Source organism: Lampris incognitus, chromosome 8 (genome assembly GCF_029633865.1).
Source record: "Lampris incognitus isolate fLamInc1 chromosome 8, fLamInc1.hap2, whole genome shotgun sequence".
Taxonomy (NCBI): Eukaryota; Metazoa; Chordata; class Actinopteri; order Lampriformes; family Lampridae; genus Lampris; species Lampris incognitus.
The window spans coordinates 55,178,288-55,205,217 of NC_079218.1; the positions used below are offsets into that span (position 1 = coordinate 55,178,288).

Here is a 26,930-nt window from a genome sequence, read left to right on the forward strand (position 1 = left end):
TCCTCTCTCTCCTCTCTCTCTGTCCCTCTGTCGCTCTCTCTCTCCTCTCTCCTCTCTCTCTGTCTCTCTCTCTCCTCTCTCTCCTCTCTCTCTGTCCCTCTGTCGCTCTCTCTCTCCTCTCTCTCCTCTCTCTCTGTCCCTCTGTCGCTCTCTCTCTCCTCTCTCCTCTCTCTCCTCTCTCTCTGTCCCTCTGTCGCTCTCTCTCTCCTCTCTCCTCTCTCTCCTGCTCTCTCTGTCTCTCTGTCTCTCTGTCTCTGTCTCTCCTCTCTCTCCTCTCTCTCCTCTCTCTCTGTCCCTCTGTCGCTCTCTCTCTCCTCTCTCTCCTCTCTCTCTGTCCCTCTGTCGCTCTCTCTCCTCTCTCCTCTCTCTCTGTCTCTCTCTCTCCTCTCTCTCCTCTCTCTCTCTCCTCTCACTGTGTGTCTCTGTCTCTCTCTCTCTCCTCTCTCTGTGTGTCTCTGTCGCTCTCTCTCGAGAGAGAGCAGGAGAGAGAGAGAGCAACAGAGGGACAGAGAGAGAGGAGAGAGAGAGAGACAGAGACACACAGAGAGAGGAGAGAGAGAGAGAGACAGAGGGACAGAGAGACAGAGAGAGAGGAGAGAGAGAGCGACAGAGGGACAGAGAGAGAGGAGAGAGAGAGCGACAGAGGGACAGAGAGACAGAGAGAGAGGAGAGAGAGGAGAGAGAGGGACAGAGAGAGAGGAGAGAGAGAGACAGAGAAAGGAAAAGGAGGAAAGAGATTGAAAACGAAGGAGTGAGGAAGACTCCATTCTCTCATTCTGACAATGTACTGTAAGGTTTTGTATTGTTGTACTTTGTACTGTAGTACTGTGTTTTGTAGTACTTTGTATTGTAATACTGTATCATAATATTTTGTACTGTAATACTTGGTGTACGACAGTGTCGTGAACAGAAACAGAGCGGTCACGTGACATCCGGATGCCATGTAGAAGTGGGTGTGAGTGGGGAAGCTCCATCAGCAGAGCGGGAGGGAGGGGAGAGGAACCGGGGGGGAGGTTGAGACCTGCCCGGAGAGCTGACGGGCGTCTTTCCAGCTCCGCCTCTCACTGCAGCAGCACCGTGTGTCAGAATCCCACTGCTGGGTCTGAACTTGTCCCGCAGTGTGTCGGCCAAGCCCTGGATCGGTTTAACGGGCGTTTAGCGTAGCCCGGGTTTGCTGAAGTCATGCTCCGGGCCAGTCCAGGCAAAAGACCAGTTGGAAAGTCTGCATAGGAGCTGAAGGAAGGAGGGGTGGCTGCCAGCAGATTTCTTGTTCAGATTAAAACCACGGCCCTGACTCGGGTGTGGGGTGTAACCCTGAACAGGAACATGTTCACAGGCCTTTTTTCTGCAGATTTAGAAATCTGGTAGAAGAAATACAAACCCCAATTCCCCAAAGGTGAACAAAAACAGAACACAACGGTTTGCAAATCCTTTTCCACCTATATTCAACTGAGACAAGATATTTAATGTTCAAACTGATAAACTTTATTGTTTTTTTTACAAATATTCCCTCATTGTGAATTTGATGCCTGCAACACGTTCCAGAGAAGCTGGGACAGGGGCATGTTCACCACTGTGTTACACCACCTTTCCTTTTAACAACACTCAATAAGCGTTTGGGAACTGAGGACACTACTTGTTGAAGCTTTGTAGGTGGAATTCTTTCCCATTCTTGCTGATGTACGACTTCAGTTGCTCAACAGTCCGGGGTCTCCGTTGTCGTATTCTGTGCTTCATAATGCACCACACATGTCCAATGGGAGACCGGTCTGGACTGCAGGCAGGCCAGTCCAGTACCCGCACTCTTTTACTACGAAGCCACGCTGGTGTAACACGTGCAGAATGTGGCTTGGTATTGTCTTGCTGAAATAAGCAGGGACGTCCCTGAAAAAGACGTCGCTTGGATGGCATCATATGTTGCTCCAAAACCTGTATGGACCTTTCAGCATTAATGGTGCCTTCACAGATGTGCAAGTTACCCATGATGCCATGGGCACTAACACCCCCCATACCATCACAGATGCTGGCTTTTGAACTTTGCGCTGATAACAATCTGGATGGTCCTTTTCCTCTTTAGCCCAGAGGACACGACGTCCATGATTTCCAAAAACAATGTGAAATGTGGACTCGTCAGACCACCGCACACTTTTCCACTTTGCGTCAGTCCATCTCAGATGAGCTCGGGCCCAGAGAAGCCGGCGGGCGGTGTTTCTGGGTGGTGTTGATATATGGCTTTGGCTTTGCATGGTAGAGTTTTAACTTGCACTTGTAGATGTAGTGACGAACTGTGTTAACTGACGATGGTTTTCCCAAGTGCTCCTGAGCCCAGGTGGTAATATCCTTTACAGAATGATGTCGGTTTTTAATGCAGTGTCGCCTGAGGGGTCGAAGGTCACGGGCATTCAATGTTGGTTTTGGGCCTTGCCGCTTACGTGCAGAGATTTCTCCGGATTCTATGAATCTTGTGATGATATTATGGACTGGAGATGATGAAATCCCTAAATTCCTTGCAGTTGTACGTTGAGAAACGTTTTTCTTAAACTGTTGGACTATTTGCTCACGCAGTTGTTCACAAAGTGGTGAACCTCACCCCATCCTTGCTTGTGAACGACTGGGCCTTTCGGGGATGCTCCTTTTATACCCAATCATGACACTCACCTGTTTCCAGTTAACCTGTTCACCTGTGGAATGTTCCAGACAGGTGTTTTTTGAGCATTCCTCAACTTTCCCAGTCTTTTGTTGCCCCTGTCCCAGCTTCTTTGGAACGTGTTGCAGGCATCACATTCAAAATGAGTGAATATTTGCAAAAAAACAATAAAGTTTATCAGTTTGAACATTAAATATCTCGTCTTTGTAGTGTATTCACTTGAATATAGGTGGAAAAGGATTTGCAAATCATTGTATTCTGTTTTTATTCACGTTTTACACAACGTCCCAACTTCATTGGAATTGTGGTTTGTAAATCCTTTCTTTGGAAGATTTAATTTATAATTCTAACCCTTGAAAGAAGACATTTAAATATTTGTTTTGAATATTAAATCTGTCTTACAAAATAAATATTTAGCAAAGATTAAATATTTAAATTATATCTAAATGTTTTATAAAAAGTAAATATTTAGTTACAAATTAAACATTTAATTATATGTGTATTTGACAAACTGTTAAATATATATTTAATTATATTTTAAATATTTCAATGAAATCTTAAACCTAAATGATAAAATAAATATTTAGTTCAAAAACAAATATTTAAATTAAATCTTGAATCTGGGATTTTAAATTAAATCTAAATGTTCATTTTACAGTTTGCCACATTTAGCAATTTGCTACGGGAATCTACATATTTATTTCTGAACCAGAGATTTATTCATCTGATCTGATCTGATCTGATCTGATCTCATCTCATCTCATCTGATCTCATCTCATCTCATCTCATCTCATCTCATCTCATCTCATCTCATCTCATCTCATCTCATCTCATCTCATCTCATCTCATCTCATCTCATCTCATCTCCTCCGGGCTAAGTAGGGCACGCCAGGCGTCCCTCTCCCCAGCAACGCCCTCCAGCTCCTCCTGGGGATCCCAAGGTGTTCCCAGGCCAGATTGGACATGTAGTCCCTCCAGAGAGTTCTGGGTCTCCTCCCAGTGCCCGGTAAACCTCCAAAGGAAGGTGCCCAGGAGGCATCCTAATCAGATGCCCGAACCATCTCAACTGGCTCCTTTTCAACGCCAAGGAGCAGCGGCTCTACTCAGAGCTCCCTCCGGATGTCCGAGCTCCTCACCCAAAGATTTATTATATAAGTTAAATATCTAACAGCAAGCTAAATATTTGTTTCGTTGATACAGATATAACATTTAACTTAAATGTATAATTTGTCAGCAAATATTTATTTAGCACAACAGATTTAAGATATAAGCCAAATATGTCTTTTCTAAATATTTGTTTCATTGAGCTATACCTGCAGAGTGTGCGTCTACTAATAGCTGGCAGAATCGAGCAGGTTTACAAAGAGGTTCTCAAGTGTGTGAGGCTGCTGTGTATGTGAGGCTTTCTGTTTATATATATATATATATATATATATATATATATATATATATATATATATATATATATATATATATATATATATATATATATATATATATAATATTGTAACGTGCATGGATAAGTAGACACGTTGGTCGTTGACTAACAGGTCGGGCCCTTTAGTCGACTGGTTAACGTTTTCGCTTGCGGAACAGGAGACACGGGTTCGCGTCCCGACCGTGGCGGTTCCCGGACTGCCCCCCCCCCTCGAATTCGCTACATTTGTGTCAGAAGTGGGATAGCGAGACCGTGAGGTCTTTGGAAGCGCGTGCGCCCCGAGGCGTGAAGGAGTTGATATGCTGAAGCCGAAGGAGGGGGGTAGTGACTGCCCCTCGAATTCGCTACTATGAAGCAGCTGGATAGCTCACTAGGTAGGAACATCGGTTTTCCCGTCAGAGACTGGGGGCTCAAACTGCGGTTGGATGAGCCTCCAGTAAGAAGAATCCAGTGGCGAGCGGTGACCTATGAAGCTGGGTATACCTCGTCCCCGATAAGCAGCCTTTTTGTCAGTAGAATCTCCTCTGCTCCTCTTAGCTGGGTTCTCCCGCTCCTCTGCCTGTGCAAAAACACGGCCAAACTCTTCTCGCTGTCTTTGCGGTTGCTCTGATGTTCTCTTCATTTGACTCCCACAACACCCGATGTCCAAGCTCCTTGTTTGTAGGATACTGAGAAGTACGTCGGTGTGAGAAGAAACATCAGAAAAAACTCCAGGAGAAACTGGAATTTGGGATCTTGGAAATATTGCAAAAATCCCCCTGCTGAAAGAATGGACGTCTCGTCCCAGTCCAACGGTTTATTTTTTATGTAATTGAAAAGTTAAATGAATGAATGGCGGTTCTCGGTGTTCACTGATCGAGAGGTATAATTCCACCTTGTGGGAGCAGCTCTAGGAATCGTCTCCTACCAATGTCACCAAGAGCCTTGGTGCGCTTCGCAGAAGTGGTAAAAACGAGCCTTGTCCATTTGAAGTTGAAAAGAAAAATCTTACAGTCTTTCATAGTGCTGCACGCTTGTGACAGCACTACGTTAAGAACGTGCGCACAACAATGCACAAAACTAGCACAAGGGTATCGGTCCCTGACCTTGGCCTGCAAACCATGCAGTTGGCCAGACGTGACTACAGCCCCATCATGTTTGGCCGACGAGCTTGTGGCCACGTTCCATTTCAGCTACAGCGGCAGAAACGTGCTCCGCTAAGGCAGCAGCTGTTCGGTCTGAAACCCCCGCACATCTCTCTTCCACCACCCCCCCTTTGGTAACGAACCTCCAGACTGTAGAAAGCTGGGTGGAGTTGGACACGTCGGTGGTTTCATCAATTAGTATGGCTACAAAGCTCGCGTCTTTGATTTCAGATTTTATTTCATTCAGCACCACCTTCCCCACAGACTCCATCATTTTGGATGTGGCCCGACATGCCAGAAAAGACACTCCAAATGATGGGCTAGCCTCTCATCATATTTCCGGAGCAGGTTGACGAGCTCAATATAATATAATGCCTGCTCCTGGGTTCCGAGGTACACAACGATGTCCACGAGTCTCTTCAACACGTCCCTGTTTTTTAACGCGCTCGTGATGTTGCTCTGTGGCTTCGCACGCCCTCATCCAACTGGTGATGGACTGGTGTGCTGCCAAATGTCTGAAGGTTTACTAGACCATGTGTGTGTGCAGGTGCACGCTGGTGTTTTGTCATGGCTGTATGAGATTGTTTAAATCGCCATGGCCTGCCGTGGTCCAGACTGTGGCCAGCAGAATAGTTTGCTACCCTTTGGGAAGCCAGCTGGCCACGTGTGTTTTTCATATGTGGTAGCTTGAAAGTGACGGATGAAATTCTTCGTTGATTTTGTGATGTCAAGTTCGGGAGTTGGACGTCCTCCTGCAATAATAATATTTTTCTCTTCAAAGGTCCTCCGAGAAAACGGGACAGAACGTAACGATTCTATAATATGCGAATTGTCGCTCATATCGACAGGCACTGAAACGTATGGCGCTGAGCTACCGGAGCAAGACGGACAAGTGCCAACTTACAGTAACTAGCCCGCTAGATGGCAGTGTTGCGCATGTGTGTTTCCAGATGAGCCGGTTCACAGCCAGCTTTTTCTGCCCACCAAACTCCCACGCTCAGAAGACACTGCCGTATACCACGAATACAACTGGGAATCACAGAGCGCATGCGCGAAGTGAGCTGCCAAGCGGGCAGCTCTGCCGTGAGCAGGATAGATGTGGCAGACTGCATTGATGCGAGTCGGAAAACCAGACCGCAGTTGCCGTTTGAAAAGAAATTGAGAAACAAACATTTAAATGACACGTTTTAATGTAAATAATGCTCATGTTCCTTTTTAAAAATAGATTTTCAATTCATTATTATAGTGTATGTAAACTCTCATCATTTTCAAATGCCTTGGGCATGCACTGCCTTTATAGCTTATTATGACCGCTCGCCACGAGAAGAATCTGTGGTTTAGACTCCTAATGCTATACAAGCCAGCTACCTCTTTTGGACAAAGGCGTCTGCTAAATGAAACTACAGTGCAGTGTAAATAATATAAAGTGTGGGGCGAGACGTAGATTAAAATTGAAGGTGACGCACTGCTTTGCTGTTGCTTGAGGGGGGGCTCAAGTATTTCAAAGGCCTCCTGGAGCTCTTTCTCTCCATCATGAAAGTTGGTGCCTCTGCCATATAATAGTTCGTAGGGCTTCCCTCTTCTTGCGGCAGAGTGCTATAAGGAATGAATCAAGGTCCATATTGGGCAGTATGCCCCATCTTTTCTCCTGTTGCCCCCCTATCTTTACCACGTATGGGCTAAAACAGTCTACACCAGTAGACCAGAAGGGGGGCTGGTTGACTCTGAGTCAAACAATCGGGAAGTCAACCATTTTGGGGAGTACGGGTTTAGTGAAGCACTTGTGACACTTCACACACACTGCTGCTTCTTGATGGCTTGGCGGCCTCGAAGTATCCAGTAGGTCTTTTTGATCTCTGTGAAGTCTCGCTCAGGACCTGCAAAGTCGTCGTATTCCTGCACCAACAGCTGAGTTATGGGATGTTCAGGTGCTAGGACAATAGGATGAAGGGTGTCTTCATGTAGATCCTCAGCTTTACGGAGGTGACTGCAACTTGAATAAGTCCCAGAGTCTGGTCGTATACTGGCGAGAGTGGACTGAGGCAGCTGGTAGGCTGGACAGGGTGAGAGTGCTATAGGGCATTGATTTCTTCAGGGAAACTCTTGTTCTGTGCTCGCCTTAAGAGAGCTACCTCTATCTAATCATTCTGAGGCAGACATGGGGGGCGGGGGGCACTGCCACTCCATGAAGGGACTGGTAAACAGCCTGCAGTAGCTCAGTCCATGTTGTTGTACTGAGTTGTGTCTGATGGGGATGCATCACTGGTGGTGCGGTGGCCACAGAATGTGAGTTTACTGAGCTCATCTGCTTCTTCTACTTTCGCTGTGGGGTTAACTGACAAGTGAGCAGGGGAATCATAAAGAAAATCAGTCCCTTTATTCCAGTGGGTAGGTTGTGACAGCTGGTGCAGTGTCTTCCCTCATGTGATTTCATCCGCTGGGTTTTATTCAGAGGTGACATATCTCCATCCATTAACATCTGTGTGCTCCTGTATCTCAGCTATTCGTGTCCCAACAAAGATTTTGTACTGAAGTGAGCCAGACAGGATCTAGCTGAGCACTGTCACAGAATCTGAGCAGATGATGGTCTGCCTTACCTGTAAGGTGAGCTCAGAGTGACGTAGGTTTGCCAGCTGAACTCCAGTCAGTGCAGCACTGAGCTCCAAGCAAGGCATAAAGAGCTTCCACCGTGGAGCAACGTGGGACCGGGCCATAACAAATGACACGTGTATGCCCTTCAGTGTCTTCAGAACGCAGATAGGCTACAGACCCATAGGCCTTCTCTGAGCCATCGCAGAAGACATGTACAGTTGACTTATCAGGATCCACACTGGCTGACATGTTGCACCGAGGCATGTTGATGAGCTGGAGATGAGGGAGCTCATTCCACCATGTGTGCCACACTAAGAGGAGTTCACGGGTAATAGGCTCATCCCATCCTTGTTCATTTCTCCAAAGAGCTTGAATCATGACCTTGGCTCATGTGGTGTAGGGGATAATGTAACCAATGTGGGTCATATTGACAAGCCAACATTTCTTAGTGTCGGCTCTGTGGCTGCTTATTGGCAATCTTTATAGCTAAGTGTGTCAATCGGGCAGTGCCACTGGAGGCCTAGCATTGATTTCTGGGGGTCAGCCCTGTCTGCTGTCAGCCGCAGCTCACAGGCCTCAGACCTTGCCTTTGTAAGAAGATGGACGATAACCTCTGGCTTATTGATTGCCCACTATTTCATGTCAAATCCACCAGCAGTGAGGAGGATTCTCATCTTGTCTATAAGTTGTTTTGCCTGTGGTGGAGAACAGAGAGACTTAAGACAATTGTCCACGTGGAAGGCTGTGAGGACAGAATCCAATACATCTTCGTTGCTGGTGCCTTTTTGGCATTTCCCACCTTTATTGGATAGTGGTAGTAGAGAGAGACAGGAAATGCAGGGGAGAGAGGGGGGGGGGGGACATGCAGCAAAGGGCCCGAGCCAGATTCGAACCCAGGCTGCTGCCGTAAGGACTCAGCCTTATGTGGTACATGCTCTACCAGGGAAGCCACTGTGGCACCCCTGGTGCTGTTGTCTTTGACGTGCCATTGAAGTGCATATATTGCACAGCAGGGGCTGCAGGCTGTGCTGAAGGGTAAGACACGTCATTCATTGATGTCAGGACTGAGTTCTCTCTCCATATCTCGCCAGAGGAAGTGGAGAAGTGGTCGATCTTCAGGGAGGAGCCTGGTGGAACATACCACGGATATTTCCACTTAGGGCAATTGCATGCATATTCACTGAACCTGAGGAGCACGCCCAGCAATGGTCGACCAAGGCTATGCCCAGGAAACAGGCTATCATTTAGGGCAATCTGCTGGTATTTACACGAGCAGTCAAATACCACCCTGGCCTTTCTGTTGTAGTGTACAATGTGGTGAGGAATATACCATGATTCCTCTGATTGGTTGGCCTCCGCACTACTAAACGTCACTTAATGATGCACCCAGCTTTCTCCAGGTTATGTATCTTCTGATTATACACATTGTCTACGTCAGGGGTGTTGGCCAGGCACCACTCAGTAGCTCTCAGGAGGGGCATCTCTGCTGTTGGAGGGGCATGAAGACTGGGTGCAGTATGCTTGCGGAGGGGAGGCGTATAGCGGGCTACTCCATCTATTGTGACATGGACTGTTTGTTTCTCCAGTGTTTTGATGGCTTCATGGTCCTGCTTGGAGCATATCCCCTCCTTTTCAGATCTGTATGGCAGTGTATCAATTTGCCACAGTCTCTTAACATGCTGGGCCAAATCCTGAATAGGTGAGAGGAAGGCTTCGTGCAGGCAGGAAGTTGCATTTGTTGGATTCTGGAGAAAGTTTGTGGGTCCTTGCATAGCCAATCCTAGCTTTGTGCATATAGCTACAAGGCTGCCTAGAGGTCCCATAAGTACAAGGCACACTGGAGTGATTAAATGGGGGTAGTCGGACCCAATGAGGAGCATAGGCTGCACTCTTTTGAATGCTTGTATTGGCACTTCATTGAGATGACCGTACCTCTCCTTGAAGTTCTCCACTGGACATCACCGTTCAGCAAGGCTCAGCTCGTTTGCAGTGAAGGCATAGTGAATATGATATTTCACCTGTGTATTGGCCCGCGTCGATACCTCAAATAATACAGAAGCACCTCTGAGCTTTACAACATCTTGTCTAATTGTTCTAAGGGGCAAGACTTCTTCCTCTTTGTGGAGACCAATAGGTTTGGCAGCAACTGGGAAGATAATTGTTCTTTCAGAGCAGTCATCCAATTCGGTATGTATATTAATAGTCTTACCTCCTGGACTGGGACTACTTTCAGCATGATGCAACCACAGTGACTGGCCTGGCCCACATACACCATACTGAAGGAGGTTCTACCAGTGAGGATGTTCTGATTGGCTTTTAGGGCCGCCTCATGTAGGACTAGGAGATGCTGCTTGTTACAGGTGGAACATGGCTCCTTTAGCGTGCAGCTCTCTGGTTTATCCCACAGCCGTATCTCCAGCATTTGTTGTTCTCCGTTATCCAGTTAGCCTTCTCAGTGGTGTGAAGCTTGGCAAAGTCAGCACAGGCACTGAGATAATGTTCCTGATTGGCGCAGTAGAGGCAGTACGGCTTAAAATGCTCTTGTTTCTGGGAGGAGAAATGAACTGGCCTGGGACTAGCTGTGGACGCCTTATTTTCTTTCCCACCCACATTCTGGGTACTCCGCCTCTGATTGGCTAGTAGTTGTTGCCTCCGTTGGTTAAGGTTAGGGTTAGGGTGGGGTTAGGGTTAAGGTTACTGTAGCCCAGGTAAACAAAGGTCCTTTAAAAGGGTTACAGTCAATAAAAGCAATATACGTTAATAAATAACTATGTAAGTTAAGGTCATGGTTTCATCTTAAATGTTGTTAAAACGTTCATAAGGTTGAAAACAATGGTGTTAAAATAGTTGTACTGTTCCTTTAACGACGTGACTGTAACAGCCAATCAAATAACTGCAGCTCCGCACACACACCGGAGGAAAAACGCCAAGAGCGCAGCAGAACCGGTCAGCGGCGAGTAGCGGAGAGGAAGAGAGCAGAGAAGTGGTAACTTCTGGTGCCGCAAACCTTATTGTTCCTGTTTCTCCGGTGGGTTTTCTTGGTTTCACACGGTCCACAGTGCCGAGGAGGGTATTTAACTAAGCTGAACAGGTCTTGGTGAGTTTACTCTTTTCCTTTACCGTGTAATTAGCTCAGTTGCTACTGTAACCGGTTATTTTCTTGCCCGGTGCGGGATTCGATACGAGGTGTACTGCGCCACAAGGCGACGTCACTAACCGCTCGGCTAAAGGGTCAGACTCGTTAGCTAGGGGCTAACGTGTCTTATTAGTAGTTTACAGTCGTCACCCTCCCCGGAAGCGTGCCCTCGCGCTTTGTTTTTCCTGCGCTCCGAGGAGACTTCTGAGGGTCTGCGCACTTCCGGATCCCGCCGCTGCCACCAACGTAACCGGTTATTTTCTTGCCCGGTGCGGGATTCGATACGGAGTGTACTGCACCACAAGGCGACGTCACTATCTGCTTTAAGACCAAGCTACGGGGGCAGTAGGAGGCTTGAAGCCGCTTATCTTCACGTTTCTGCTGAAAGAACGAATCCGCAGTCGCCCGCAACGCGACAGGCCAAACCAACCTCGGACTTGTTAGCGCCTGCTCCGCCATTACGCGGTGTGTCAACCACACCGCTAAGCCTGTAGTTTAGATGTAAAACTCCACTCCGGTATTTGAGTTAAACTAATTAGCAGAAGAAAGACTAAATAACAACAAGCAATCTTTGTTGGGGTTGAAGAATGGGTTTGGCGTTACATCCGCGCGCTGTGGCGACCATCCGAAGGAGGGTTGTATGAGCGGGATAGACGCCGCCGGCTTCTGTGAACACTGAGCAGGTACCCGCCCGCTCCCCACAGGTACCGACCGACCTTGCTGTGTTCCACTGGGAAGGTGGCGGGACTGAGACCTTATTTTCCGGACATTGCTGCGAACCGCAGTGGACGCTTATGCACAGTCCGAGTCTTATAAACAAGGGACTGTTGCATTGATGTGTGCAGTCTGAAGTTATTGGTTAATGCACTGGATGGTGAACTTTTGAGCTGTATTTAAGATTTAAATTGTGTTTAATTTACTTTTAGTTTTGCGGTATACTGGTCATACAGATGAGTGTGTTACTGTGAAATATTTATGTTCTCTGTTTAATAAAGTAACGATCACGGATGAACGGGCTCGCTAGGCCTTGGCTGACGGGTCGGACTCTTTAGCCGACTGGTTAACGTAGTCGCCCGCGGTGCGGAATACACGAGTTCGCGCCCCGGCTGTGACGGTCCGGCCGGGGACGCCCTTCCCAAAGGAAGGGGGCAATGTAACCCTAACGGGTCAGACCCTTTAGTCGACTGGTTAACGTTGTCGCCCGCGGTGCAGGAGATACGGGTTCGCGTCCCGGCTGTGTCGGTTCCCGCGGCTGCCCCCTGAATTCGCTGCATTGGCTAACGCTAGGCCTTGGCTAACGGGTCGGACCCTTTAGTTGACTGGTTAACGTAGTCGCCCGTGGTGTGGGAGCCACGGGTTCGCGTCTGTGACGGTTCGGCCGGGGAAGCCCTTTCCGAAGGAAGGGGGCAATATAACCATCACGGATGAATAGGCTGGGTAGCCCTTCGCTAATGGGTCGGACTCTTTAGCCGACTAGTTAACGTAGTCGCCCGTGGTGCGGGAGACACGGGTTCACGTCCCGACTGCAACGGTTCCCAGGCTGGCTGCCCCCCCCCCCCCCGAATTCGCTACAGTATAAACAATCCGGCGTTTAAACGTACTTCCAGGTCTGTGTTCTATTATTGCCATTGATTTAATTCATCTAGTGCTCCTCGAACCTAGTCTCTGATCCTAGATATCTGTTTACCCTCACAGGTGCTACATTAGCCAATCAGAGGCAGAGTAGGGGAGGGTTTTCCCGGAGTGCGGATGGCAGGAAAAAATAGTGTCCGAACTTTGAGGAGGCTTTGGTGTTTCCTGTTTTGTTTATTATGTAGACAACAACAGATCTAAATTTCTGGGGCTTGGCTGCCCTATGGTCTTTACGTTTGGTCTGTGTAGGTTCTTCCCGGTCTGTCTCAGTAGCTCGCCTCGAAACCTGTATGGCTTGTGCCTTTCTCTCGAGCCACTCAGCAAATTCGGGAATTGTATGTGTTTGATCAGTGCCACTGCGGACGATTCCCCATGATAAGCAGTACTCTGCAAAGCTGTCTCTATAGCTGGTGGGCAGTTTACCAAGTAGTGTTCACATAGGAGCCGCATCTCAGTTCAGACCGGGAGGGACCATGCATAGTTCTTAACAGGCCCACTATTGTATTAACAGCTGATGAGAAATCATCAAAGGATTGTTTGATAGGGGAAGAGTTAAGTATAGCCTTAAGCTCTCCTTGAACAAGCTGGCGCGGCTGACCATAGCTCTGTAATAACTTAATAGCCCGTTATCGTCTCCCATAACATTTGAAGAAGACGACGAAAGCCATTTTATTTTGTCATTGTACAGTTGTTCGGTTACAATGACATTTGTTTTCTGCATTTAACCCATCCTATTGTATAGGAGCAGTGGGCAGCTTCAGCACCTAGGGACCAACCCCAGTTCTTTCCATTGCCTTGGTCAGGGGCACGGACAGGTGTATTAACCCTAACATGCATGTCTTCCATGCATGCACCCGGAGGAAACCCACGCAGACACGGGGAGAACATGCTAACTCCACACAGAAAGGACCTGGGACAGCCTGGGCTGAGCCAAGTCTCTGTTTGTGGCTATTATGTTGAATGTTTTTTGAATCGACTTCAATATGTTTTGGAAGTTTTGGAAGTTGGCATATAGATTTCTGTTGTTAAAGTTGATAATTGATATTTTATGATCAGACAACCTTCATGTAAAACGGATCATCTGTGTATTAACAGCAGTTGTTATTACTGAAGAAATTATTTTCTGGATCAGTTATATCTTGTGATTTATGCTCAGTATATTCAAAATGATGTGCAGAACTGTACCAACTACAGAGGTATAAAGCTGATCAGTCACAGCATGAAGGTATGGGAAAGAGTAATAGAAGCTAGGTTAAGAGGAGAGGTGTTGATTGGTGAGCAGCAGTATAGTTTCATGCCACGAAAGAGCACCACAAATGTGATGTTTGCATTGAGAATGTTGACTGAGGAGTATAGAGGAGGCCAGAAGGAGGTACATTGTGTCTTTGTAGATTTAGAGAAAGCATGTGACAGGGTGCCGAGAGAGGAGGTGTGGTATTGTATGAGGAAGTCGAGAGTTGCAGAGAAGTATGTAGGAGTGGTGCAGGATATGTATGAGGGCAGTGTGACGGTGGTGAGGTGTGTGGTTGGAATGACAGATGGGTTCAAGGTGGAGGTGGGATTACATCAAGGATCGGCTCTGAGCCCTTTCTTGTTTGCAATGGTGATGGACAGGTTGACGGACAAGATCAGCCAGGAGTCTCTGTGGACTATGATGTTTGTGGATGACATTGTGATCTGTAGCGAGAGTAGGGTGTAGGTTGAGGAGAGCCTGGAGAGGTGGAGGTATGCACTGGAGAGAGGAGGAATCAATGTCAGTAGGAGCAAGACGGAATACCTATGCGTGAATGAGAGGGAGGACAGTGGAATGGTCAGGATGCAAGGAGTAGAGGTGACGAAGGCATATCAGTTTAAATACATGGGGTCAGCTGTCCAAAGTAATGGGGAGTGCAGTAGAGAGGTGAAAAAGAGAGTGCAGGCAGGGTGAAGTGGGTGGAGAAAAGTGTCAGGATTGATTTGCGACAGAAGGGTACCAGCAAGAGTTAAAGGGAAGGTTTACAAGATGGTTGTGAGACCAGCTTTGTTATATGGTTTTGAGACGGTGGCACTGACGAAAAGACAGGAGGTGGAGGTGGCAGAGTTGAAGATGCTAAGATTTTAATTGGGAGTGATGAAGAAGGACAGGATTAGGGACGGCTTTATTAGAAGGACCACTGAAGTTGGACGGTTTGGAGACAAAGCAAGAGAGACAAGATTGAGATGGCTTGGACATGGGTGGAGGAGAGATGCTGGGTATATTGGGAGAAGGATACTGAATATGGAGCTGCCAGGGAAGAGGAGAAGAGGAAGGCCAAAGAGGAGGTTTATGGATGTGGTGAGGGAGGACATGCAGGTGGCTGGTGTGACAGAGGAAGATGCAGAAGACAGGAAGAAATGGAAACGGATGATCCGCTGTGGCGCCCCCTAACGGGAGCAGCTGAAAGTAGTAGTAGTAGATATTCGCAAGTTTTCAATCCCAGTTTATCATAATCTGTAGTCCTTGTTGTTTGCTGTTCATCATTACCTCCATCTGGAGATGAATGACTTCTTTCAGAACTTGTCATGGTTGTATGTAGTGTATTTATTTAGTCACTCTTTAGTTTTTTCATGATCTTAGGTGGTTCTTTTGGACTCATTGGTATTTGTCCAATTCCTCCATGTCTCTAATGCCCAGCACTTTAGCCTCTTCTGGTGTTCTGTTCAATTTTAGAAGAAAGAAGAGGAAGTGAGCCACTTCATTTTGTCATACAGTTGTTCGGTTACAATGACATTTGTCTTCTACATTTAACCCTCCTATAGTATAGGAGCAGTGGGCAGCTGCAGCGCCCAGGGACCAACTCCGGTTCTTCTTTCCATTGCCTTGCTCAGGGGCACAGACAGGAGGAGTATTAACCTTAACATGCATGTCTTGTTGGTGGTGGGAGGAAACCCACGCAGATACTGGGAGAATGTGCAAACTCCACACAGAAAGGACCTGGGACGTGCTGGGGTTTGAACCCAGGACCTTCTTGCTGTGAGGCAACAGTGCTAACCACTGGGCCACCCTGCCACCCATAAAGACTTCACAGTTTGTTGACCATGTAGATTGGATCATCCTCTGCTTTCTCAGGGAGGGTGCCTCTCTGGCGATGTCCGCATTCCTTTTAGTCAGATGCTTGCTCAAGTAGATATCTGGTACCTTCACCTTTTTTCCTTGCCTTAGCAGTGCGGTTTTATGCTTTCTGTTCGAAAACCTTATTATTATGACTGGTTCATCACTCTTATATTTCTGAGGGAGAGGGTGACATTCCTCGGTGTTGTTATTGTCCACTTCAATTCCCTTAGACTGAAGGAAATAAGGCACCTGTTGCTTCACGGAGTTTGAGCCCAACTCGCCAAAGTCCCCACAGTTCATTGTCACCACTGCCCATGAATATGATCGGGGTTTAGTCTCCAGCCCGGTGACAATGATGTCGTTCATTCGCGTGTACTGCTCCAAATCAGCCACCCGGTTCTCCAGGAAGACGATCCTCTTTTCCTTCTCGGTGTTTTGTAGCCTTAGGGACTTGATTTGTTCCACCAGGTCCAAAATACTGTAGCGAATTCAGGGGGCAGCTCGGGGCGCCGCATCCGGGACGCGAACCCGTGGCTCCCACACCGCAAGCGACTACTACGTTAACCAGTCGACTAAAGAGTCCGACCCGTTAGCCAAAAGCCAACGTGTCTACTTATCCATGCACGTTACATTACCCCCTCCTTCGGGAAGCCTTAAGCATATCAGCTCCTTCACGCCTCTGGGCGCATACGCTTCCGAGGGCCTTACGGTCTCACCATCCCACTTTTGACACCAATGGAGCGAATTCAGGGGGCAGCTCGGGACGCCGCATCCGGGACGCGAACCCGTGGCTCCCACACCGCAAGCGACTACGTTAACCAGTTGACTAAAGCAGTGTTTCTCAACCGGGGGTCCGCGGACCCCTAGTGGTCCGTGGTGTAATTGCAAGGGGTCAGTGAAAATAAAATATCTTTAAAAAAAAAGATCCTATGACATTTATAGAAATAGGATTATTTTACTCAAATGTGACTGAGACCTTTATCTACCTAAACTATAAAGGGTAACAGGACTTTTTTCTCTAATTACATCTGTTTCACAAGTGGAATTTATTGTATTTTAATAAGAGATCTCGCTCCCGTTTGCATTGTTAAAAGTTACTGCATAAAAATTCTGTTGTTACATATATCTGAAAGTTACTGAATACATATTCTGTTTTGTTACATATATCTGAAAGTTACTGAATACATATTCTGTTTTGTTACATATATCTGAAAGTTACTGAATACATATTCTGTTTTGTTACATATATCTAAAAGTTACTGCATAAGAATTCTGTTTTGTTAACTATATCTAAGTTACAACTGAAAGCTCTTATTTTTGCCCCAAAGAGTGAATAAATGCTATAATGCAATTTAAAATGCAGTTTCGACTGTTTCTATCAAATTGCAACCCCCCTCCCCCAAGATCAGGTGGAGGGATCCTCAGGGTAGATCAAAAATACGCAGGGGGTCCAGGACCCCAAAAAGGTTGAGAACCACTGGACTAAAGGGTCCGACCCGTTAGCCAAGGGCCAACGTGTCTACTTATCCGTGCACGTTGCAATACTTTTCTGTTGTTGTCTGATCGCTGCAACCTCCTCCGTCACAAAGGCCAGCGATCTTTTTATATCATGGACTTCAACTGCGGGGCCCTCATTTTTGGCCCCGTGTTGTTTTGTTTGTGCCGGCTAGCTTAGCCAGCCAGTTAGCTTAGCCAGCCAGTTAGCTTAGCCAGCCACCAGCTCAGCCGGCATCTTTTTCCAGTTCGACTTCCGAGGTCCATAATCCAAAACCAGTAGTCAATCTCTAAAATATTTTCAAAAACCCCAAGGACGAAGATACACACGTGAAGGAATCGTTTCAGGAGAGTGTTTTGTATGTAGCTGTGTTGGCTGTATCAGCACCCATATGAGAAGTGTGTGTGTGCGCGTGCGGGGTGGGGGGGTTGTCACTGAAGGCCCTGACTTAAACCCCACAGTATGCAACTGGAAATATGCAAACATACGGAAATCAACCTTAAGTCGACACAACCAAGGAAAGGTGCCAACATGTTATCTAACAATTACAAGTACAGACATGAGTGACACAAAGAAGTAGTGTGTTTATCACTCTCAGTATGTGCACTTACATTTTCAGTGACACACCCAGCAACACAACATCACTATTCCAGCTCGACAGAGGGAGTCTGTAAATCCAAGGAGTGACGTAATCTCACTAAATCCAGCAGCGTCCCTACCAGTTCTTATCTGGTGTGTGTGTGTGTGCGTGTGTGTGCGTGTAGGAATATGTACCACCTGGCAATAACGTAGTGTTGCACTGGCTTCTGTAGGTTGCACTGCTGACCACGCCCCAATCTTGATGTAATAGTAGTAGTAGTATGGTTTTTTCCATCAATACGGGTGGAAATTCTTCCTCTTCCAAGAAGACCTGTTTCCCGGACTATGTGACTGAGGCATGGACAAGCAGCACAGCCGTTGGATTTATCAGACATGTATGAAAGGAAGAGTTCTCAGATCATCACGTTGGTGCCAGTGTGAAAACAATTTGTTGAAGTTTACAGTAGTGGCTATGAACAGGTTGACAGGGTGGCAGCCATTAAACCCAGCGGAGTGCACTCAGTAGGGTTTGGATCCCCGCCAGGCGGATCTCCCCTTCTCGGGTGTTGGGACTTGGTAACAAACCACCTATTCGCCTATCGGCAGCAGGGAAATCCACGTACTGACGGGCAGAACAACCAGTGTTTTCCTGCCATTGTTCTGCACGGTGCCCAAGTCGATTGAACGGGAAATGGGGGGAGGGGGTGTTAATATGCATCCTCAGGCTAACAATCTCCCTAATAAAAAAGCTTTGGCTGTGGATGTGCAGCCTGCTCGCACAAAAGCGACCAAGCCTGACCTGAAAGGACAGAGACCAGGCTGTCATCGTTTCAAAACCCTTATTAAAAGAGGTCAAATGTGATTAACCTTTGCAGTTTTCACCGTACTGTAACGTGCATGGATAAGTAGACACGCTGACCGCTGGCTGGTGGGTCTGACCCTTTAGTCGAGCGGTTAGCGATGCCTCCTGCGGTGCGGGCGGTACGGGTTGGCGTCCCGGCCGCGGCAGTTCCTGTGGTTGCGTTGTCCCCCGAATTCGCTACAATATACACTCACCGGCCACTTTATTAGGCACACCCGTCCAACTGCTCGTTAACGCAAATTTCTAATCAGCCAATCACATGGCAGCAACTCAATGCATTTAGACATGGTCAAGACGATCTGCTGCAGTTCAAACCGAGCATCAGAATGGGGAAGAAAGGTGATTTAAGTGACTTTGAACGTGGCATGGTTGTTGGTGCCAGACGGGCTGGTCTGAGTATTTCAGAAACTGCTGATCTACTGGGATTTTCACGCACAACCATCTCTAGGGTTTACAGAGAATGGTCCGAAAAAGAGGAAATATCCAGTGAGTGGCAGTTCTGTGGGCGAAAATGCTTTGTTGATGCCAGAGGTCAGAGGAGAATGGCCAGACTGGTTCGAGTTGATAGAAAGGCAACAGTAACTCAAATAACCACTCATTACAACCGAGGTATGCAGAAGAGCATCTCTGAACGCACAACACGTCGAACCTTGAGGCAGATGGGCTACAGCAGCAGAAGACCACACCGGGTGCCACTCCTGTCAGCTAAGAACAGGAAACTGAGGCTACAATTCGCACAGGCTCACCAAAATTGGACAATAGAAGATTGGAAAAACGTTGCCTGGTCTGATGAGTCTCGATTTCTGCTGCGACATTCGGATGGTAGGGTCAGAATTTGGCGTCAACAACATGAAAGCATGGATCCATCCTGCCTTGTATCAACGGTTCAGGCTGGTGGTGGTGTTGTAATGGTGTGGGGGATATTTTCTTGGCACACTTTGGGCCCCTTAGTACCAACTGAGCATCGTGTCAACGCCACAGCCTACCTGAGTATTGTTGCTGACCATGTCCATCCCTTTATGACCACAGTGTTCCCATCTTCTGATGGCTACTTCCAGCAGGATAACGCGCCATGTCATAAAGCTCGAATCATCTCAGACTGGTTTCTTGAACATGACAATGAGTTCACTGTACTCAAATGGCCTCCACAGTCACCAGATCTCAATCCAATAGAGCACCTTTGGGATGTGGTGGACCGGGAGATTCGCATCATGGATGTGCAGCCGACAAATCTGCAGCAACTGCGTGATGCTATCATGTCAATATGGACCAAACTCTCTGAGGAATGTTTCCAGTACCTTGTTGAATCTATGCCACGAAGGATTAAGGCAGTTCTGAAGGCAAAAGGGGGTCCAACCCGGTACTAGCAAGGTGTACCTAATAAAGTGGCCAGTGAGTGTAAATTAAACGAAGGCGAATGGCTGCGCTGCTCATGACTTTCATATAACAACGGTAAGGAAACACAGTTTAGACATGGGACATGTTTCATTGTAGCTACTGAGATGGTTTCCAGCTGTGACTGATTAATCCTTCTCTTGAAGTTATATTTCTATAGCGGAGTTTAACAGTGAAGACTAGGGCACCTCCGCATGGTGGCGAGGTGAATCAAGGCGAATGATTCATTGGTTCATCAGTGTTCCTCCGCTTCTCCTGTGCTGAGGTCAGCGGTGAAAGACTTGCTGCCCTGCGAAATACCACCGACTTCTCGTTTACTTTCAAGACTCAAACCCAAATAAATGATGTTTTGATTTCGACGCCGTCGCTGCCCGATCTGAATCGCCCGTAGATGTGACTCGCGCATGCGCACGGTTGACTCAGATCAGGCAGCGACAGAGAGCAGCGTTGGTCGAGCGAGCTGGAGAGTGAATGGAGAGAGGGAGCGGCGACAGCGACAGCAAACTTTCTTCGAGGGTTTTCAGTCACCGCAGCTGTAACCCAGCAGTTACTTGATACTTAATCGGTGCACTGTCTCTTTAAGAGTCCCGACCGGGAGCACAGCTTTACGGCTGTGGAGTGGCGAACCCAGAGCGAGAGAGTTCGCGGGTTCAGGTAACTAAATGGTAGCAGAGGGAGGAGACTTAGCCAAGTGGTGCCAGCCTCTAGCCTTTCTTATTGTCAAATCACCGCTCCCTGCCACGTTTTCCTGCTAGGTGAGCACATGTATTGTACCTGTATTTGTTTTGTGAAAGGAGGTTATTTTCTAGTGTATGAGTGAATGTTATGTTTATGAAGCCAGAAGACTAATCGCTAGCAATTTACTAATAGCTAGCTAGTCGCTAATCGCTAGCTAATCGCTAGCTAATATCTAGCTAATATTCTAAATGCTTAATATACTCTACCTATCGTATACAGAGTTCTGAATTACTATACTTGACTACATGGTAGAGGAGGGAGAAGACTTAGCCAAGTGTTGCCAGCCTCTAGCCTTTCTTATTTTCAAATCAGCGCTCCCTGCCATGTTTTCCTGCTAGCGGATGGATGGGACGGGAGCTGAGTAGATAACATCATTCTCATTGGACACTGAGGACAAGATGGCCGCCATCACCTACTTCTGTTCTGGGGTCACTTGAGTATCAGAGAACACATTTCTTTCATATCGAGAGCTATAATTTGTTTTTGGGTACCCAATTTTTGTTTTGTTTCAACTGTTTATTGGGAGTGTTTCGCACGGGTCGAGGAGTATCAAATCAAGGATCAAGACATTCCTTTCTGGGAGGTTTAACTATTCATCGGTTTACAGCAGTAAAAGATTCACTTTTGATTAAGACTGACAGAATAGAAAGATATCGAACAAGAATTTGATTTTTATTATTTTCCTAACAGCTAAACACTATAGTCACTCATTCATGTTTGTTATATTGTAATTCATTCTCTTTCATTTATAAGTCACAAATTACAATAGAAGATAATTTATTTATTTATTTATTTATTTATTGTGTGTAGCATACTACTACCAGACTCTGGAATACATTTCCTGTTACAGTACAATGTAAATCTGGTCTCATCTTGATTTATTTCTATTTAAAGAGGGACAAATAGATACTTGGTCACACAACCACGAGAGGTTCTTCATCGTACAGACATAATTGTGCACAAACATTTTTATGCTGATAGGTTCATTAGTTTGCCATATAGCCATGGACACACACACGCATGCGCTTGTGACTCGTAGATGTGTACAGATTAGTGTTTCTGAGTCAAATATGTCTGTAGACCCCTCACTGACCCAGGACCTGTTCTGTCTGCCCTCTTTCTCAGTAAAATAAAACGAACTAAAGAGTTTAGGGCTGAACTCTGCTTACCTAATATGTCCCTCCGTCTGTCAGAGGGGCTACAAACAAGGTGTAGCAGGATTACAAACCAGGTGTAGCAGCCATTGTGGCTGGTGCGCCGTCAGCTCGGCAGTAAACACTTCCCACCCTTGTAAAAATGGATCCTGGGAGCAAAGCTAACACACACACAGTCTGATGTATTACACACTACATCACACTATATGGAAGGCTGTTGCACTGTCGTATTGGTTGTCATGAATACATCAGCATCACGTCTCGGTCTGTTCTCCAACACGTACGTGTTTGCTGCTGCACCAGTGTGCATCCTACCCAGTCAAAACATCTCAACAGTGGTATACGGAGACAGGAGAGTGAGAGTGTCTCCAACCATGGTGAAGATGACCGGTGCTATTATGGAACCTGACTCCATCATACACATGGAGCAAATAACTGTTAATTAATGGAGGGAAATCACAGATTTCAGCTTTAAACTAACTTTTCTTTGCAAGTGTTATGCTTTTCAGGGGCTAAAGACATAGAAAATGGAAAGTTTCTCTGGTCACCAGGGAAGTTGCTGAGACCAGGACCGGTTCGACCCCGGTTCCTCTTGCATACTAATACTGATGGTTTTCCATCCAGACTGGTTGGATGGAAAACCTTTGTGCTTGTGATGTTTGGTCTTCTAAATTCTAAATGGACCCTGAATTGTCCTGTGGGGATAAATAAGGGTTATCTTATTATCTTATTAGACATCTCTGAGAAGATGCATTTTATTTGGCCTTTGTATAAACCTTCAAAAAGTACAATAAGTGCTTGATGTGTTTCAGTCAGAGGGAAACAGGAAACCAAAGCGGCAGAGTCTTTGCATTGTGGCGGTGACATCTCCAGAGGATCATTAGTGTGTTCCTGGACTGTAGGACAAAAAAGTCCCACCACTCCTCTTCCTGTCCAGCTTTTTTTGCGATGGAGGCAGTCAAACCATCTTCCCCCATTTACTGACCGAGAGAGAGAGAAAGGAGAGGGCATGCATGCACAAAGACAGCTGTTATTGTTTTGCTTTCTGTAAGAGACAATCAGACAGGGCGTGTTTCTGCCATTCTAAATGAGGTGCAAGAGTAGAGACTGAGGAGAGACTGAGGAGAGACTGAGGAGAGAAGAAAGAAGGGAGGAGGAGGAAGGGGAGATCAGGGTTGAGGGGAATCAAAGTTGCGACATCTGCAGGAACACGTTCCTCTGTCGTGTTTATGAAGAGAGAGCAACATCGCCATCTGGTGGATGTCTGTCGTTCCCACATGGCCGAGTCTCATCTGTCTGGTTTTATCTGGAAAGCAGCACACGAAAGACAGTTGTGTTAATTGTAGATTGTATGGCATAACACTAATGCCCAACCCTGTGCTTCAATGATTAAACTTCATATCAAATGTCCCTAGGCCTTCCACAGTGTGCCCTCCACTTTCTCCCTCTTTGCCTGTCTCTTTGTTCCACGAGGCTTTATTGACATGCCCATGTGCAGCATTGCAAACACACATTGTACGAGTTAAAATGAGGAATGAACTAAATCAAAACCACAATGAGATCAACAGTATGATGCCATTCTTATGCAATCGCTCTGTTGCATAAGAATGGCAACAGAGGGATTTGTAGTCATGGCAGTTGGGGTCAGTTTGAACGTGAGTAAATAAGAGTTTATTTATATAACACCCTTTAAAACAAAGTTACAAAGTGTTGCACGAGATACTGATACTGAAAAACAAACAACATACACATACAGTAATGCAAAAAAGTATGAATTACAGCCCCATTACAGGGAAGGCCAGTCAGTAGAGATGGTTTAGAGAAGTTTCTTTAAAGCTGTTTACAGACTCAGCTGATCTAACAGAGGGACGAGGTCCTGACGGCAAAACCACAGTCATCCTTGGATTTGCAGAGGGACTACTACTACTACTACTACTACTACTACTACTACTACTACTTTCGGCTGCTCCCGTTAGGGGGCGCCACAGCGGATCATCCGTTCCCATCTCTTCCTGTCCTCTGCATCTTCCTTTGTCACACCAGCCACCTGCATGTCCTCCCTCACCACATCCATAAACCTCCTCTTTGGCCTTCCTCTTCTCCTCTTCCCTGGCAGCTCCATATTCAGCATCCTTCTCCCAGTATACCCAGCATCTCTCCTCCACACATGTCCAAACCATCTCAATCTTGCCTCTCTTGCTTTGTCTCCAAACCGTCCAACCTGAGCTGTCCCTCTTAATATAACTGTTCCTAATCCTGTCCTTCTTCATCACTCCCAATGAAAATCTTATCATCTTCACCTCTGCCACCTCCAGCTCCTCCTCCTGTCTTTTCATCAGTGCCACTGTCTCCAAACCATACAACATAGCTGGTCTCACAACCATCTTGTAAACCTTCCCTTTAACTCTTGCTGGTACCCTTCTGTCACACATCACTCCTGACACTCTTCTCCACCCACTCCACCCTGCCTGCACTCTCTTCTTCACCTCTCTTCTGCACTCCCTTTACTTTGGACAGTTGACCCCAAGTATTTAAACTCATACGCCTTCGTCACCTCCACTCCTTGCATCCTCACCATTCCACTGTCCTCCCTCTCATTCACACATAGGTATTCTGTCTTGCTCCTACCGACTTTCATTCCTCTTCTCTCCAGTGCATACCTCCACCTCTCCAGGCTCTCCTCCACCTGCACCCTACTCTTGCTACAGATCACAATGTCATCCGCAAACATCATAGTCCACGGAGACTCCTGGCTGATCTTGTCCATCAACCTGTCCATCACCACTGCAAACAAGAAAGGGCTCAGAGCCGATCCTTGATGTAATCCCACCTCCACCTTGAACCCATCTGTCATTCCAACCACACACCTCACCACTGTTACACTTCCTCATACATATCCTGCACAACTCCTACATACTTCTCTGCAACTCCCGACTTCCTCATACAATACCACACCTCCTCTCTCGGCACCCTGTCACATGCTTTCTCTAAATCCACAAAGACACAATGTACCTCCTTCTGGCCTTCTTTATACTTCTCCATCAACATTCTCAAAGCAAACACCACATCTGTGGTGCTCTTTCGTGGCATGAAACCATACTGCTGCTGCTGATCGTCACCTCTCCTCTTAACCTAGCTTCTATTACTCTTTCCCATATCTTCATGCTGTGGCTGATCCACTTTATACCTCTGTAGTTGTTACAGTTCTGCACATCACCCTTGTTCTTGAAAATCGGTACCAGTATGCTTCTTCTCCACTCCTCAGGCATCCTTTCACTTTCCAGGATTGTGTTAAACAATCTAGTTAAAAACTCCACTGCCATCTCTCCTAAACACCTCCATGCCTCCACAAGTATGTCATCAGGACCAACTGCCTTTCTACTCTTCATCCTCTTCATAGCTGCCCTCACTTCCTCCTTGCTAATCCACTGCACTTTCCAATTCACTATCCCCACATCATCCAACTTTCTCTCTCTCTCATTTTCTTCATTCATCAGCCCCTCAAAGTATTCCTTCCACCTTCTGAACACACTCTCCTCGCTTGTCAGCACATTTCCATCTCTATCCTTGATCGCCCTAACTTGCCGCACATCCTTCCCAGCTCAGCCCCTCTGTCTAGCCAATCGGTACAAGTCCTTTTCTCCTTCCTTAGCGTCTAACCTGACATACAACTCACCATACGCCTTTGCCTTTTCCACCTCTCTCTTTGCTTTACACTGCATCTCCTTGTACTCCTGTCTACTTTCTTCATCTCTCTGACTATCCTGCTTTTTCTTTGCCAACCTCTTTCTCTGTACACTTTGATTTGCAGAAGGAGTGGGGTATAAATAAGAGATCCTGGTCAGAACCCAAGTGTTTGTGGGATTTTATTGCTCTTTTCTAAATCCTAATAAGAAGTTGAAATTGGCCTAATTTAGCTGGGCATCCGTTGTTTCGGTGTTTCTGTTGACTCCGAGGCTGTTCTTGTAAATCTCAACATGCAGGTTTTCTCTCTGTCTCTCTCCAGGTGGAGGAGTGTTTGCAGCCGTTCCATCTGTCGGTGGAGGTCTTACGTGGGGTTTCTTCCAAGCTGAGGAGGGACTTGATCCGAGGTTTGGGAAAACACACCCACCGCCGTGCGCCTGTTAAGATGCTCCCTACCTTCGTACGTGCCACGCCGGATGGCACAGGTTAGCATCTGTTCCTGACTGTATATACCTGTACTGTGTACCTGTACTGAGTGTACCGGTGTTGTGTGTACCTGTGCTGTGTTAATCTGTTCTGTGAGTACCTGTACTGTATACCTATACTGTACTGTATATACCTGTACTGAGTGTACCTGTGCTGTGTGTACCTGTACTGCTGTGTGTACCTGTACTATGTGTACTGGTGCTGTGTGTACCTATGCTGAGTGTACCTGTACTGAATGTACTGGTGCTCTGTGTACCTGTGCTGTGTTAACCTGTGCCGACAGCCATACCAAAATGTATCCTGGCACTGCCAAATGACGGAAACTAAGGTGGTATGGGCTTGGCTAGTACTTGGATAGGGGACCTCCCGGGAAAACGAATTGCTGCCGGAAGTGGTGTTGGTGGGCCAGTAGGGGGCAGTCTTCCCTCTGGTCCTAATAACAACAACAAATATCAAATTCCAATGCCCCAGTGCAGTGACTGGGACACTGTGCTGTAGGAAATGCCGTGCTTCAGATGAGACGTTAAACCGAGGTCCTGACTCACTGTGGTCATTAAAGATCCCATGGCACTTATAGCAGAGAGTAGGGGGTTCCCCGGTGTCCTGGCAAAATTCCCAACCTGGCTGTCTCCATCGGGCCACCTAACCATCCCCCCATGTAACTGGCTCAACGATTCCTCCCTCTCCACCTCAAACTGATGTGTGGTAAGCGTTCTGGTGCAAAATGGGTGCCATGCACCACCCAGGTGGGTGCTACACGTTGGTGGTGGTTGAAGTGAGTTTCTCCCTTCAATATGAAGCACTCTGGGTGTCTAGAAAAGCGCTATATAAATGTAATGATTATTGTCACTATTATCATTATTGTTATTATTACCTGTACTGTGTGGTACCGATG

At 46.8% G+C, this 26,930-nt stretch overlaps 1 protein-coding gene across 1 annotated transcript in view; it reads left to right on the forward strand.

The window, feature by feature from the left end:
* Positions 1-26,930, forward strand: part of LOC130116810 (hexokinase-2-like) — a 99,162-nt gene that overhangs the window by 28,781 nt on the left and 43,451 nt on the right. Inside the window, exon 3 of the mRNA XM_056284870.1 lies at positions 25,872-26,034. Coding sequence (XP_056140845.1) covers positions 25,872-26,034 — 163 coding nt within the window. The remainder of the gene's footprint in view (positions 1-25,871; positions 26,035-26,930) is intronic.